The sequence below is a fragment of the Stenella coeruleoalba genome (genome assembly GCF_951394435.1).
Source record: "Stenella coeruleoalba genome assembly, chromosome: 2".
NCBI classification, from domain to species: domain Eukaryota; kingdom Metazoa; phylum Chordata; class Mammalia; order Artiodactyla; family Delphinidae; genus Stenella; species Stenella coeruleoalba.
In genome coordinates this window covers 126,780,689-126,794,601 of record NC_137147.1, presented here as the reverse complement: position 1 = coordinate 126,794,601, position 13,913 = coordinate 126,780,689, and the positions used below count along the sequence as shown (strand labels likewise).

The following is a 13,913-nucleotide window of genomic DNA, read 5'->3' as shown; positions in this document are numbered from 1 at the left end:
AAAAAGAAAAATCAATGTAACACATTATATTAATTTAATAAAGGACAAAAGCCACATGATCATGTCAATAGATGAAGAAAAAGCATTTGACAAAATCCAATACTCTTTCTGGATTTTAAAAAATAAAATAAAATTAAAAAAACTCGGACTTCCATGGTGGTGCAGTGGTTAAAAATCCGCCTGCCAATGCAGGGGACACGGGTTCAAGCCCTGGTCCAGGAAGATCCCACATGCTGCGGAACAGCTAAGCTCGTGCGCCACAACTACTGAGCCTGTGCTCTAGAGCCCGCAAGCCACAACTACTGAGTCCATGTGCCACAACTACTGAAGCCCGCGCACTCTAGGGCCTGTGCTCCGCAACAAAGAGAAACCACTGCAATGAGAAGCCCGTGCACTGCAATAAAGCATAGCCCCTGCTCGCCACAACTAGTGAAAGCCTGCGCGCAGCAGCGAAGACCCAACACAGCCAAAAATAAGTAAATAAACATATAAATAAATTATTTAAAAAAAACCTCAACAAAATCAACAAAGAATAGAAAGGAACTTTCTCTGATAATGGCATCCATAAGAGAGCCACAGCTAGCATCACACTTAATGGTCAAAGACTGAATGTTTTCACCCTTAGATCAGGAGCAAGACATGATCATATATAGAAAATCCTAAGGAATCCACAAAACAAGTATTAGGTCTAATAAATGAGTTAGCAAGGGGGCAGGATACAGGATCAATACCCGAAGGACTGACCAATACTTGTTACTGCATTAATGGAAAAACCATTTCAATCTGAATAAAACTGTAGTTTAATTTAATAGGTTTGTGCTGTGCTAATGTTAATTTCTTCATTTTGACAACTGTAGTACAGCTAAGTAAAATGTTAAAATTAGAGGAAGGTTGGTTAGGGGTATACTATTTTTGCAACTTTTCTATAAAGTCTAAAATTATTTCAAAATAAAAAGTTTAAACATTTTAGAAAACCAATTATTTCCAATTGGAAGATGCTAGTGATCCAAATCAAGCATCTCTCTCTTTCCTATATGAGTTGTACCGCTGGGAAACCAGGCAGTAGATGAGGGGAAGAATTTTTTTATGAAAGTATTCCCAATAATAAATGAAAGAATTAGACCACCATCATTTCACAACCACTAGCAAATAAATGGATGCAGGCAATGATCATCATGGGTGCTAACATCATAAAAAGATGGACCAAGGAGCTTATGTTCCTCACGATGGAAGTGCACCACCTACGCTTGTGGTTTTGATCAAAAAAAAAAAAAAAAATCAAACCTGAACCTGATGAAACTCTGATAAAGCATCGAGACTCACCTGCCACTTCACAGGAATTACAGTAGAAAGAAATATGTTACATGATCCACAGGAAAGGAATCAGCAATATTCAAGCTATGCAAAACCCTCCAGGACAAATAACTCAGTTTCTTCAAATATATTTTGCAAGGGGAAAAATAAATAAAACAAATTGCAAGGGGTAAAAAGAGAGAGAGAGAGAGAGGGAGAAAGGGAATTTTAGAGGAGGAAATCAAGAGTATGGGAGCTCTAAAAGACAGATCAGCCAACTGCAATGAGGCAACCTTATCTGGATCTGATTCAAACACACAAATTGAAAAAAAAATATGGCATGTATGAGACAAGTGGAAATTTGAACATTGATTGGGTATTTAATAATATTAAGGAATTAATATTAATTCTTTATAATAATGGTATTGTAGTTTAGGTTTTTAAAAAGTTGTTGATTTTCTAAAGATAAATGCTGAAACATTACAGAAGAAATGTCCTGATGTCTGGGATGTGCTTCCAAATAAAAAGTGGGGGAGGGAGTGAGGGCAATATGGATAAACAATGTTGCCATGAGGTGCTAACTGTTAAACTAGGTGATGGAGACACAGAGGTTCCCTATCTGTGCACTGCTCTTTATCTGTGTAAATAGAATGCAACTGGAAATCAATAATGAAATTTGGGGAAGTCAGCAATATATGGAAATTAAAACATTCCTAAATAAAATGGGTCAAAGAAGAAATCACCAGGGAAATTAGAAAATACTCTGAGATAAATAAAATTTTGAAGGTTTTGTTTTTTGGGTTTTTTTAAATGAAGCATACTGCTCTAGGAGATGGAGATGACAAGTACAAGCAAACTACAAACATGGAGTCGGAGCAGGATGACTCTGGGTTCAAGCCATGGCACTGTCATCTAATAGGGAACCCTAAGGCAGCTATCAAGCCCTGAAGCTCAGTTTCCTCATCTGTGAAATGGGGATATGAAAATAGGACCATCAGGATGTTAAGATGGAACTGTGTACTAAAACACTTGGCTCATATTAACAAGTATAAGAAGAACCTTCCCATGAACAAGACTATCTCCTGAAGGCAAGCAAGTTTTTAGGGAAAGATAGGTTCTTTTTCTATAACTGGACCCTATTTATGACTCATGAAAGGTATCAAAAGAAAAATTATTTCCAAAAACCATGTGAATGGCAATGTTCAAATATTATTCCTCAAGTATCCCCCAACCTAGCACATCAGAGGGATGTCCCTGCTTAAAGAACACTTGCATTGTCCTGATATGTCCCTGTCCCCTGGGTCTTGCGCTGGTACCTCTGCTTCTTCAAATCTTTTATTACTCCAAATAAGACAAAGATGCTGTGCTTCCCAGGGGCAAAATGTTTCTGCTGGTGGTGAGGAAGAGACTGGGCTCTCCAGGAAAGGGAGGAAAGGAGGACCAAGACAAGATAAATGGACAGAAACAAAAGGAGAACTTTGTCAGGTCCCATTTCAGGCTCTTCTGAAAAAACAAATCATGAAGCCCGGGGTAGGCAAATTGGACAGATAACCCTGATGAGCTGGGGGAACAAAGCAAGGATCAAAGGAAAGGGAAGAGACAAAAATCAGAATAATTCCAAGATAAGCATTAGAGCACGCCCTGACTACCTGTTTTCCCAAAAGATGACGGAAAGACACCAAGATTCCATACTCATATCCAAGAACAGAGCCCCCAAAGCCCAAAAGATTCAGGGAAAAGTCACCTTGGGTTAATTCATGCAGAAACGCTGCTGTTTCCATCATCCTAGAGTCAGACACTGAAAGGTGCCTGTGTTTGAGTTATCTCAAAGCGTATGGAAGCTAAAGGGAAAACATTACACAAGAACCCAGGCAGGGTTTGGGCAGAGGGCGGGCAGCCCATAGCACAAGGGTGCCAAACTCTCCCAGGGCCACAGGATCAGGGCCAGAAGGGGCACGTGGACCTGGGGCCAGTACCCCACTTGACTAGTTAGGAAATGGAGTGCAAGTGAGGCAGGGGGGCTTGTGCAGAGTCTCAGCCAGGCAGGACCCCCACCTCAGGCTGCGCCACTCTGAGGCTCATTCCATTTCTGGCAGCAGGGGCGAGGTTTCTGGTTTTAACGTGTTACCCCCCCGCCCTGTGGTTGAAGAGGTGGATGAGTGCTTGGACCCCTGCTTCCGCCCTTCACCTCTCTTGGGCAAACCCCTTCCAGGAATGTTTCTTCTTAAATTTCCCCCCAGCTCCTCCTCTGATAACCATGCTCTGCTTTCCCACCACCAGAACCGCCACTCTCTGGGCTGGCTCTGCACTCCTGTCCCCTCTCCTTTGTCAGTCCTACCTGCCTTGGGACCTGTGGTCATTCGCTGCCCCCTTCATCCCAGCCTCTGGAGGCACCGGTCCTGTCCCAGCTGGACGCTCGCTTGGTACTGGAGGTGGATGCCTGCCAGCTAAAGTGAACTCCAAGCCCCCCAGCAACAGGAACCTGAGGTCACATTGGGAGGGAAGGGGGACAGAACTCAGTCACTCCCTTTCTTTCCACCTGTGCCCAGAAGGAGGTGGCTTCTCCAGCCAACTGTCACCAACACCAGGGAGGTCTACGTGACCAGAAAGGGCTTCCATGCCTCCCCCATCGCACTAGCCCACAGCCGAGTGATGCTCAGACTGACCTTCCCCCAGGATGGGGGCCACAGGCAGGACCTGAACCCCCAGGATCACCCACTGCGCTCCTATCCTGCTGGCTCAGGAGGGTTTTCCTAAACACAGCCTGAAATCCAGGAGATGATACCGTGGGCTCAGGCCGTGGAAATAGGACCTCCGCTCAGGTTTGTTCATGCAAACCAAGCCGTGATGTGGACACCAGCCTCCCACCTCCAGAGGCTCAGCAGCCCAGGGGTGGGGGGAGGAGAACCTGGGAACCTGCACTTCCAGCAAGCCTGATGGGGGATTCTCACAGAGAGAGGACCCAAGGACTCCGTTATGGGGACACACCACATAAATAACGGTACAAATCGTTGATGCACTGCACGCTCCAGTCAGAACACAGAGAAGCAACCCTCCAGAGACACTGTCAACAGGTCAGGCTTCCACAACTAAAGTCTGCTCTCACTCTGCATTTACATTCACTTGACTGAAGCCCCATTTCACAGCCACCAGAGCAATGACATGACACAGGACAGACCCTGACTGTGCACCACTGTGGGGCCACTGCCTCTGTAGTCACCAAAGGCCTTGAACGAACTCTGGCCTGACATAAAATGTCATTTCCCAGGCTTCTCTGGCCAGCCTCAGTGCCAGCTCTCTGAGATCCTGACTTCAAGGCCGTACACGTCCCTGCGCACAGGTTAAGACCTGGTTGCAGTCTCAGGGGGCCCTGACTCTGTCACGTGCGCCACGCTCCCTGGTCCTCGGACTCGTGTCCTCTGCAGGGAGTCTCCTGAGCTGCCTCTCTGGGCTAGCAGCCCCCCCCAGGACCCCCACGGACATGCCCCACGGTGCAATCAGTCCCCACGGTAAGCTCCAGGTGAGACCCAGACTCTCCCTTCTCCAGAGCCTGGCCTGGGTCTGGCTCAGTGAGGAAGAGCTCAGGGTATTGGTTTGAGCCGATGGGCAACAGCAGCAAGGCAGCCACATGCAGCGTGGAATGCAATCGGAGGACGGGGAGGGCTCGGACATCCACAGGACTCAAAGCCTAGGCCGGAAAACACCCATCCCAGACTTTCTGGGCCCAGAGAAGTTTGACCTGGCTTCTGAAAAGGGATGGCTCTCCTCCAGACAGGCCTCCTCTCCACACACAGCTGCCACCATCTCACACCCACGGAGCCTCCTTAGGAAGAAGGCCAATTCTCTCCCCAGGAAAGCATTCAAGGAATTTGACTTGGGAACTGGGAGGTTCTGGGGAACTCTTCCTGAAAGCACCATTATCCCCGAGGCCTCGCCCCCAAGGACTGTACCCAGCTTTTGAGAACCCAGGTCAGGTCAGGGTAGAAGGGGAAGCGAACGGGGATGGGTGGGTCCACGAGCAAGATGAAGGTTTCAGAATCCCATGAAGCATTCCGAGGTCATGGAGTCCAGAGATTGCTTTGGGGTTCCACTCTGAGTTTTCTCATGGGCATGTTGTGGGTGACGGTTGTTTTAAGGGTTAATTGACTTCACGGGTGGAAAGCACTTTGTCAGCTGAAAATAAACTGTTTCTTGAGGCCTAAGTATTCCTAAAAAGGAGGCTACAGGAGCTACCAGCTGAGTAATAACAGGAAGTGATACATGTGTAAAGACTAAAACCTGGAGCCCCACTGGGGTCATGGTGAGCAGAACAGATTGGAGTGCTGAAACGGGGGACCCTGAGGACATCTGCGTAAGGGTGCCCCCTCCCTTCTTGGCTTCAGAAGCCTGGGGAACAGAAGCCAGGAAACCCCACAGCCCTTTCTATCGATGTCATACTTGCTGACTGGACAATGGGTACCCCTTGACAGCAAGCAGGCAGCATTACTCAAAAGTGGGTCATGATATAAGCATCACCTCTGTGCTAATTAAATACACAGATTCCTGGGCCCAATCCCAGATGAGCCTGGGATTCAAGTTGTTAAACTGTTATTTTTAATAAGCTCCTCAGGCTGATTCTTACATAAATTTAAGAAGCACAAGCACCAGAATATCATAAAAGCTGTGAAGTCGGGAAGACCTGGGTCAAATTCTAATACTACTACATAGCAGCTGTGTGGCTTTGGCCAAGTTACTTAACCTCTCTGAACTTCTGTTTATTCATTTGTAAAATAAGTATAAGGCACAATCAGTGCTGCTGGGAGGGTTAGAGATACTCAAACGCATTCATGGTCTTCGTCTAAACTATCCTAAGAGGCAGGAATAACCATGGCCCACTGAGAGTTACAAGGGGCTTCCTGGAGTCCGCTCACATGTAATGGTGGCTGAACAAGGCTAATGTCCTTCACCTCAGAGGCCCATATCAGCCCCTACACCGAGACGCAAGCAAAGACAACAGGAGGGAAAGATGGGCTGAGCTCTGGATGGAGGCCAAGACCATCTGCCTTCCTGAGGGATGCGGCCTTAAGGTGGACTCCACTACTAGACACAGCTCCAAGATGGGTATGCAGCCAAGTGCCTCTCTTGGGGTGGGGAGTGTAAAGAGAGAAGAGACAGAAGCATCCCAGACAGGTCCCGCCTGAGGATCCAAAACTTTAGGGAGGTACAGGAGGAGCCCAGAAGAAGTACATTCCTTGGTACTAACTGTGGACAGGGCTTGAAAAACCCCTCAAAGCCTCAGTCTTTCCATCTGGAAACTGGGGTTAATTTTTTAAAAACTAAACAGTCAACTATGGGATGGCACTCAGCTGGGTGGCCTGCTCACAGCTCACGTCAATGGATGAACGCCGCTGTTACTACCCCTGCCCTTTTAACTGGCGTGTCGGCACTTGGCGGCAGTTTCACTCTGTTGCCCCAAGATGAAATGTTATCTAAGACCGAGCTTTACATTCATTCCTGTGTAGGTTGTTAAAGTCGTTCAACATCCTGGCGCTTGGAGCCTGGCTGAAGATAGAGGCTGGGACTTCAGGCTGCGGCGCCCGGGAATAGGTTTCCCTCCTTTTTACTTATAAGGCAGGAGCGGCTGGGAATGAGGACGCCCAGCTGCCTCTGGATTCCCGCCCTGGGATCCCTAGGCTCAGAAGCGGCGTCCGAGTGACAATCAAGGACAGGGTACCCCCGCGCCCCGACATCTATGGTTTCTTGCTCTCCGCGACCAGAGTCGCAGAGTCCCGGCTCGGCCCCCGGCCCCTCGAGGCCCGGCCCTCCGCCCAGAGTTGAGTCGCTCTCTCCGGGGCTCCCCACCCCGTGCCACTCACGCCGCGCCCAACGCCAAGTTTCCGGGAGCGCCCCGGCCCTGCGCGGACCCAGCGCCGCCCCGCCCACTCCGCTCACCTGCTGAAGACGAGGCAGCCCAGGTGGTTGATCTCTTGGTCGGAGCGGTGACGGCTGTAGTCCTCCCACAGGTCCTTGAAGGCCGTGACCGCCAGGATGAAGAGCACGGGCGCCAGTGCCAGGCCGGGCTGAAAGGCGTTCACCGCCGGCACGAAGTTGAGCAGCGCGATGAAGACGAAGTACACGTTGGCCAGGCGATGGAACTGCTCGAACAGGTTCTTGGGCAGGAAGGACAGCAGAGTGTACTTGGTGGTCTTGAGCCGGTTGTCGGCCAGGTGCTGGGCGCCCCCGCACCGCCGCCGCCGCCGCGCGCCCTTGGCCGCGCTCGCCAAAGGGTCTTCGGCGCCCGGGGGCGGCAGCAGATTGGAGCGCACCGTGCGCGTCCTGACCTCCCGGCGCCGCCGCCGTCGCCGCCGCCGCCGCCGCCGCCGTCCCGGGGTCCCGGGCTCCTCAGCCGCCGCCAGCTCCCACTCCATGGCCGCGTATCGCCGCGCCCGGCTCCTCCGCCGCTCGCGCCCGCCCGCGCCAGCGTCCTAGGTGATCATCGCCGGCGGCCCGGCGCGGCGGCGCGGGTTCCCCGCCTGCGGGACGCACGGAGACGCGGTTAGCTGCCGCCCCGCCCAGCCCAGCCCAGCCCAGCCAGCCAGCCCGCCCGCCGTCGGGGCCGGGCGCCGCACAGAGACCCCTTGTCCTCGCACCCTCCCGGCCCTTTCCGCCCTGGCGGCTCCCGGCCCCGCCCCGCGCCGCGCCCAGAGTGGGACACCGCGGAGAGCGGGAAACAAAAAGCCGAGCTGGAAACTTTAGAGCAGCTTAGTTTCGTTTCCCAGAAGCATCAGTTTGGTCCACCACCGGAGGAGAGAGGAGGCGGCAGAGTGTGGGAGAAAAGGACCGCAGCCCCGCTAGGCTGGCGGGCTCTTCCCGAGTCCGTGCAGGAGGCTGGGAGCCTCCTGGAGTAAACTAGAATCAAAGTTCAAATGAATCAGGGCATACCAAACCAATGCTATGATTTTTATGTCTTATTTACCAAGGACATCTGCTCCTGGGACCCCGAGAGGATTCTTCATTGTCTCTACACTCTTCCTTACCCTGCCCTTTCAGATTCACTTCTTGGGTGAACTAGACTTTGAACTTTTATGATCATCACTGCCTTTCCTTACTTCCCTAAATAGGATTCTTTTTTCTTTTTTTCCCCTTAATTGAAGGGAGGAATATTTCGCTAAGCAAAGGCAGGCTTTGGTTTGCTTTATTTCTATCTCTTTTCCTCTCTAGTAAACCCTGAGGGCCAAAATATACCTTGTATGCTCTGGTTCTGAAGTGGCTTCTATGACCCAAACGGTGACGGGGTATTGAAGATGGTTGTTGGAAGGGGAAGGGGGGGACCCAGAAGGGTGTGGCAGACGTGTCTATTGGTGCAAAGGGCTCCCCTCAGTATTCATAGGGAATCAGAGAGAGCAGTGTGTGAAGGGTGGGCAGAGGCTGGGCATGGCAGAAGGTATGGGGAGTCCCAAGTGGGGACAGTAATACTCGCCCCCAGATGTACTACAGCCAGCGGTGACAGTTTGGCCACTTTAGAAGTACAGATGCGAGAAGCAGGGATTTCTTGCCCAGGAGACCATGGCTGGGAATTTGGGTGAGAGGAGCACTTTTGGGTGCTGCCTATCTGGATTTGGGGAGCTGTTGGCCTCCTCCTCCTCCTTCAGGCCAGCCCCTCATTTCTCTTACTGCATTGGGACACTATCATCTCCCAAGAGACCACCTCAGCAGCCTCTGCTGGCCTGAGTTCCTCCCTCGTGTGCCTGCTGACAAGTCACTTCCCTGGCTTTGCTCAAATCACTTACCTCTTCCCCATGACGCTCTCTCAGGATGGTCCTCACCTCCCGTACCCTGGCTTACACCCCATCCAGCCAGGACAGGGGCTCCATCTCTACAGGGAACCTTGCCATGGACCACAATATTTACTAGAATCCAGCTTGAGGAGGGTAGAGTGACAGGTACTAAGAAAATGATCCATGTCATTGATCAAGCCTCTTTCCTTCCACCATTCCTGGGGGTACCATATTGATGTATGGTACATCATCATACATCAAAGGCCCAAGTCAGAGAAAATTTTGACTGAAGTGCCTGCATTTTCAGGGAAAGAAATCAGATCTCACAGTGGACCAGTGGCATCCCAAATTGAGTGTTAACAGCCCATGAAGGACCACAATTTCCCTGGTGTCCAGGGACTAACTCATGGATCCACATTTTCCTCCATCCCCCAACCCAGCGAGGTCCCAGGGCCTGCTGGTTCCCTCCATTTCCCATCCCTACAGTATCCCCAGGGTTGCCCCAGGGCCTCTGGGTGAGTCTCCCTGCCTTCCAGTCTCCCAGCTACAGCCAGTCCCCAGGTGGCCAAAGCGGGTTACTTGACTTCCTTGACTACTTCAATTCATTTTCTTACCCGGGAGCTTACAGGAGTCCCCTGCTGCTTACAAAGTCAAAGGCTGGCTCCTCAGGCAGAGGTCCCTTGAGACCCTCAGGGAACAGGCACCAACTTGCTAATTTAACTCTGCCCTGCCCTCCTCCCCACCAGCCCCAAGGGAGAGGTCTCCTTACCCTTCTCAGAACAGGCCTTGTTCTTTCCCATCTGTGTTCCGCTCTAAGGTTCCAAGGTTCTGTGAGTAACACTGCTCCCTAAGCCTGGACTCTCTCCCCACCTGCTCTTCACCAATCCAAATTAAGTATTTCCACTAAGGCCTAGTTCATCTGCCCTTGAAGGTTTCCACACTGCATGCTCCATGAACCTCATGGAATTACTTGTATTCTGACATATGTGTAGTGGTATGTAAGCCTCTCTTAGACTGTTCTGCAGGGGTTTTGGGTTTGGATGTCTTCTGTCAGCCAAACTCTCAGACTCTTAGCTTCCTGGGCCAGGACCAGGCTTGGATGGACTCCCAGGCTGGCCCTCTGGACCCCTGAGTTCTAAGGAGGCCCTGCTGCTGACCCCCAGGCAAATATTTTTCATTGTCCTCACTCAGCAAATACTTATTCATCACCTGCATGTGCCTGGCGTCATTCATAGGCACTGGGGCCGCAGGGGAGAGTTGTCTCACGGATCTAACATTCTAGTAGAAGAGGCAGTGTGATATTGTGATCTATAATAAGAAATATATATTTGGTCTTTGTCTCCATTTCTGGTTTCTGGCACAGAGCTCCTAATCCCTTGGAATTTCCTAAGTGATAAGAGCTATAAAGGTGCCTTGATATTCATAACAAACCCCTTTCAACCCCAACCAACCTGGGTTTATGTTAATGAAGTGACTTTTAGAAAACCCCTAAGGATAGAGGCAGATTGCCAGGGAACCATCTAAGTGATTAGAAGTTTGGAATTTTCCACCCTCTGACCTTTGGGGAGGGGAGGGATCATGGGGGTTGAATCAATTACCATTAATCAAAGGTTTTAATCACTTTTATGTAATGAAGCCTCCATAAAAACCCAAAGGACTGTGTTTGGAGAACTTCTAGGGTGGTGATCATGTGGAGATTCTGGGAGTGTTGAGGGCTCACAAAGGGCATGGATACTCTGTGCTTTCCCCACACCTTGCCCTGTGCACCTCTTCCATCTGCGTGTTCCTGAGTTATATCCTATTATGATAAACTGGTAATCTAGTAAGTAAAATGTTTTCCTGAGTTCTGTGAACCACTCTAGCAAATCAGTCAAACTCAAGGAAAGGGGGTCTCTGGGAACCTCCAATCTATAGCCAGAATCTATAGTTGATCTATTGCCAGAAACACAGCTGACAAACCTGAACTTGTGATTGTCTCCTGAAGTGGGAGCAGTCTTGTGAGACTGAGCCGTTACCCTGTGGGATCAGACGCTCTCGTCAGGTAGATGGTGTCATAATTGAGATGAACTGTAGGACACCAGCTGGTGAATTCACACACACATACATATTGGAATCAGTGTCCCATAACAAAGGCAGCCACTAAACAGGACACTCTGGGAACACCACTAAGTCCCTGCTCTCTGGAACACTGTGTTCTCCTGTGGGAATACCAACAAGGCGGGCACAGGAAATGGAGGGGCACGGGCAACCCGGCGGGGAGGGGTGTGCTTGGCTTACTGTAGCTAGGGCTGTTGGAGTGGGCCTCTCCTAGGCAGCCCTGAGCAGAGGCTAAGGAAACAAGCTACACAGATGTCTGGGAGAAGAAACGCCAAGTGCAGGAGAGGGTGGGGTTCCAGGCCCAGAAGATGGGCTAGGTGACTAGGGCCCCAGGGTGGGCTCTTGGAGGGCCTGGAGGATCACGGTGATCATTTTGGCTTTTAGCTGAGTGAGAAGGGAGGCTAGGAAGGGTTTGGGTGGAGGACTCATGTGACTGGACTCAAGTTTTCAAAGATCATTGGCTGGGGCTTCCCTGGTGGTGCAGTGGTTGAGAATCTGCCTGCCGATGCAGGGGACACGGGTTCGTGCCCCGGTCCGGGAGAATCCCACATGCCGCAGAGCGGCTGGGCACGTAAGCCATGGCCACTGAGCCTGCGCGTCCGGAGCCTGTGCTCCGCAACGGGAGAGGCCACAGCAGTGAGAGGCCCGTGTACTGCAAAAAAAAAAAAAAAATCCATCTGCGAATGCAGGGGACAGGGGTTCCATCCCCGATCTGGGAAGATCCCACATGCCACGGAGTAACTAAGCCCGTGCGCCACAACTACTGAGCCTGTGCTCTAGAGCCTGCGAGCCACAACTACTGAGCCCACGCGCCACGACTACTGAAGCCCATACTCTCTAGAGCCCCTGCTCCGCAACAAGAGAAGCCACCGCAATAAGAAGCCCACACACCGCAATGAAGAGTAGCCCCTGCTCACCGCAAGTGGATGGAGAAAGCCCACGCACAGCAACAAAGACCCAACACAGCCAAAAATAATAAATAAATAAAAATAAATTTATATAAAAAGAAACAGATCATTGGCTGTTGTGTGAATAGAATGCAGAGGAGTGAGAGCAGCAGAGAGAGGCCGTCAGAAGCCATTGCAGTGACCCTGGACAGGGGACGGTAGTTCAGGCGGGGGTGGCCATGGTGGAGGCTGGAAAGCGGCTACTCAAGCAAGCAGAATCTGCTGGTGGCCTGGGCGTGGTGTCTGAAAGAAAGAAGGGAGTTGAGGATGTCTAGCTAAAAACTTGAGTTGCTGAGGCAGGAGGGCAGTGAGGGGGGTGGGGGGAAGGGTGCTGCAGGTGGGCACCGGGCCCAAGAGCTGAGGTGCAGGAGGCAGGGGTGCACAGGTGCACACATCCCAGCTCAGCAGGGAGGCCCAGCCAGAGATGTCAGTCTGGGGTCAAAGAGCAGGATGTGGGTGGAGGACAGCGTGGCTGGGAGTGGGATTGGGGCACAGAGGCCAGTGTGCAGGGCTTCACCTGCTTTTGGAAGGGACAGGCCTCTCTAGATTCGTTCCAAGGGCAACAGGAAGCCACGGACTGCCCCAAGCAAAGGCATGAGATGAAAGAATCTGATTTTCCCTTTTAAAAGATGGAAGATGGACTTGGAGCCCAGTGGGAGCAAGCAAGGCAGTGGATTAAATAGGAGGTGGCTTAGACCCAGGCAATGGATAGACAGTAGAAAAATTGGAAGTATGTCTTCCAGGTACAGTATCTCCCTTACATACAGACCTTCAGTTGCAAACTTTCAAAGGTGCGAACATGTGTTCACGGGTCCAATCATGTAAGTTAGTTCTGTCTGGCGTACATTGGTTTTTCCACCACTTTATGCTGGAGGTAGAGAAATATTACTTGGAGAAGGATGTCCCATTCAACATTCTTTTGCTGCTTGACAACGCTCTGGGCCACCCCCCATTCATGGACGACTTTCATCCCAATGTCAAAGTAGTGCATCTGTCATCAAATACTGCGTCACTGATCCAACCTATGCACCAGCGACTTACAGCAACTTTCAAGAAATATTATTTATGTCACACTTTTCATCAGGCAGTAAAGGTGAGTGACGAATCAGGAACAACCTTGTGACAATTTTGGAAGGACTATACTGTCTACAAGGCCGTAAAAAACATTGACTTTGCTTGGCATGAGGTTATGGCCGTCACCATGAATGGGGTTTGGAAGAACTTTGCCTGCAATTTGTTCATGATTTTCATGGATTTGGGAAAGTGGATGAGGAGTCCAAAGAGGTCTTCATCAACTTAGTAAACCTCAGTGAGAAGCTGGAGCTAGGTCTGCAAGAGGACGACTTCATTGAACTCCTTGCTGTGCAACATGAGGAGCTTACTAATGAAGGCCTGATGGAATTGGGGGCCCAGAGAAAGGACACAGAGAAACAAGAGGAAGAAGAAGCAACTGAAGAACCGAAGAGATTTGTGACACAGAAAATGGCGAGGGAATTTTCCTTATTTGAGGAGGCACTGCTAGTTTTTGAGGCACAGGACCCGAATGTAGAACAGTACACGAAGGTTGCAGCAGCTGTTCAGAATGCAATCCAGTGCTACCATGTAATCTATGATGAGAAAAAAAGAGCTACTACCCAGACATCACTTTTTCAAGAGGGTAGATAGAATTGAATACAGCAAGCAACCAGAACCTGTGCCATCAGCCTCAGGTGTGAGTGAAATTGCAACTTGCCCTCCGTCTCCTGTTGCTGACGATCCTTCAGCTCTACCATCTCCCACCTCCTCTCCCTCCTCCAGTAAGTAACTCTTCTTGCCTGTT

The 13,913-nt window shown here is 50.5% G+C and overlaps 1 protein-coding gene across 1 annotated transcript in view; it reads right to left on the bottom strand.

The window, feature by feature from the left end:
- Positions 1-8,044, bottom strand: part of ATP10A (ATPase phospholipid transporting 10A (putative)) — a 160,592-nt gene extending 152,548 nt beyond the window's left edge. Inside the window, exon 1 of the mRNA XM_079910208.1 lies at positions 7,225-8,044. Coding sequence (XP_079766334.1) covers positions 7,225-7,700 — 476 coding nt within the window. The 5' untranslated portion in view covers positions 7,701-8,044. The remainder of the gene's footprint in view (positions 1-7,224) is intronic.
- Positions 8,045-13,913: the final 5,869 nt, after the last annotated feature.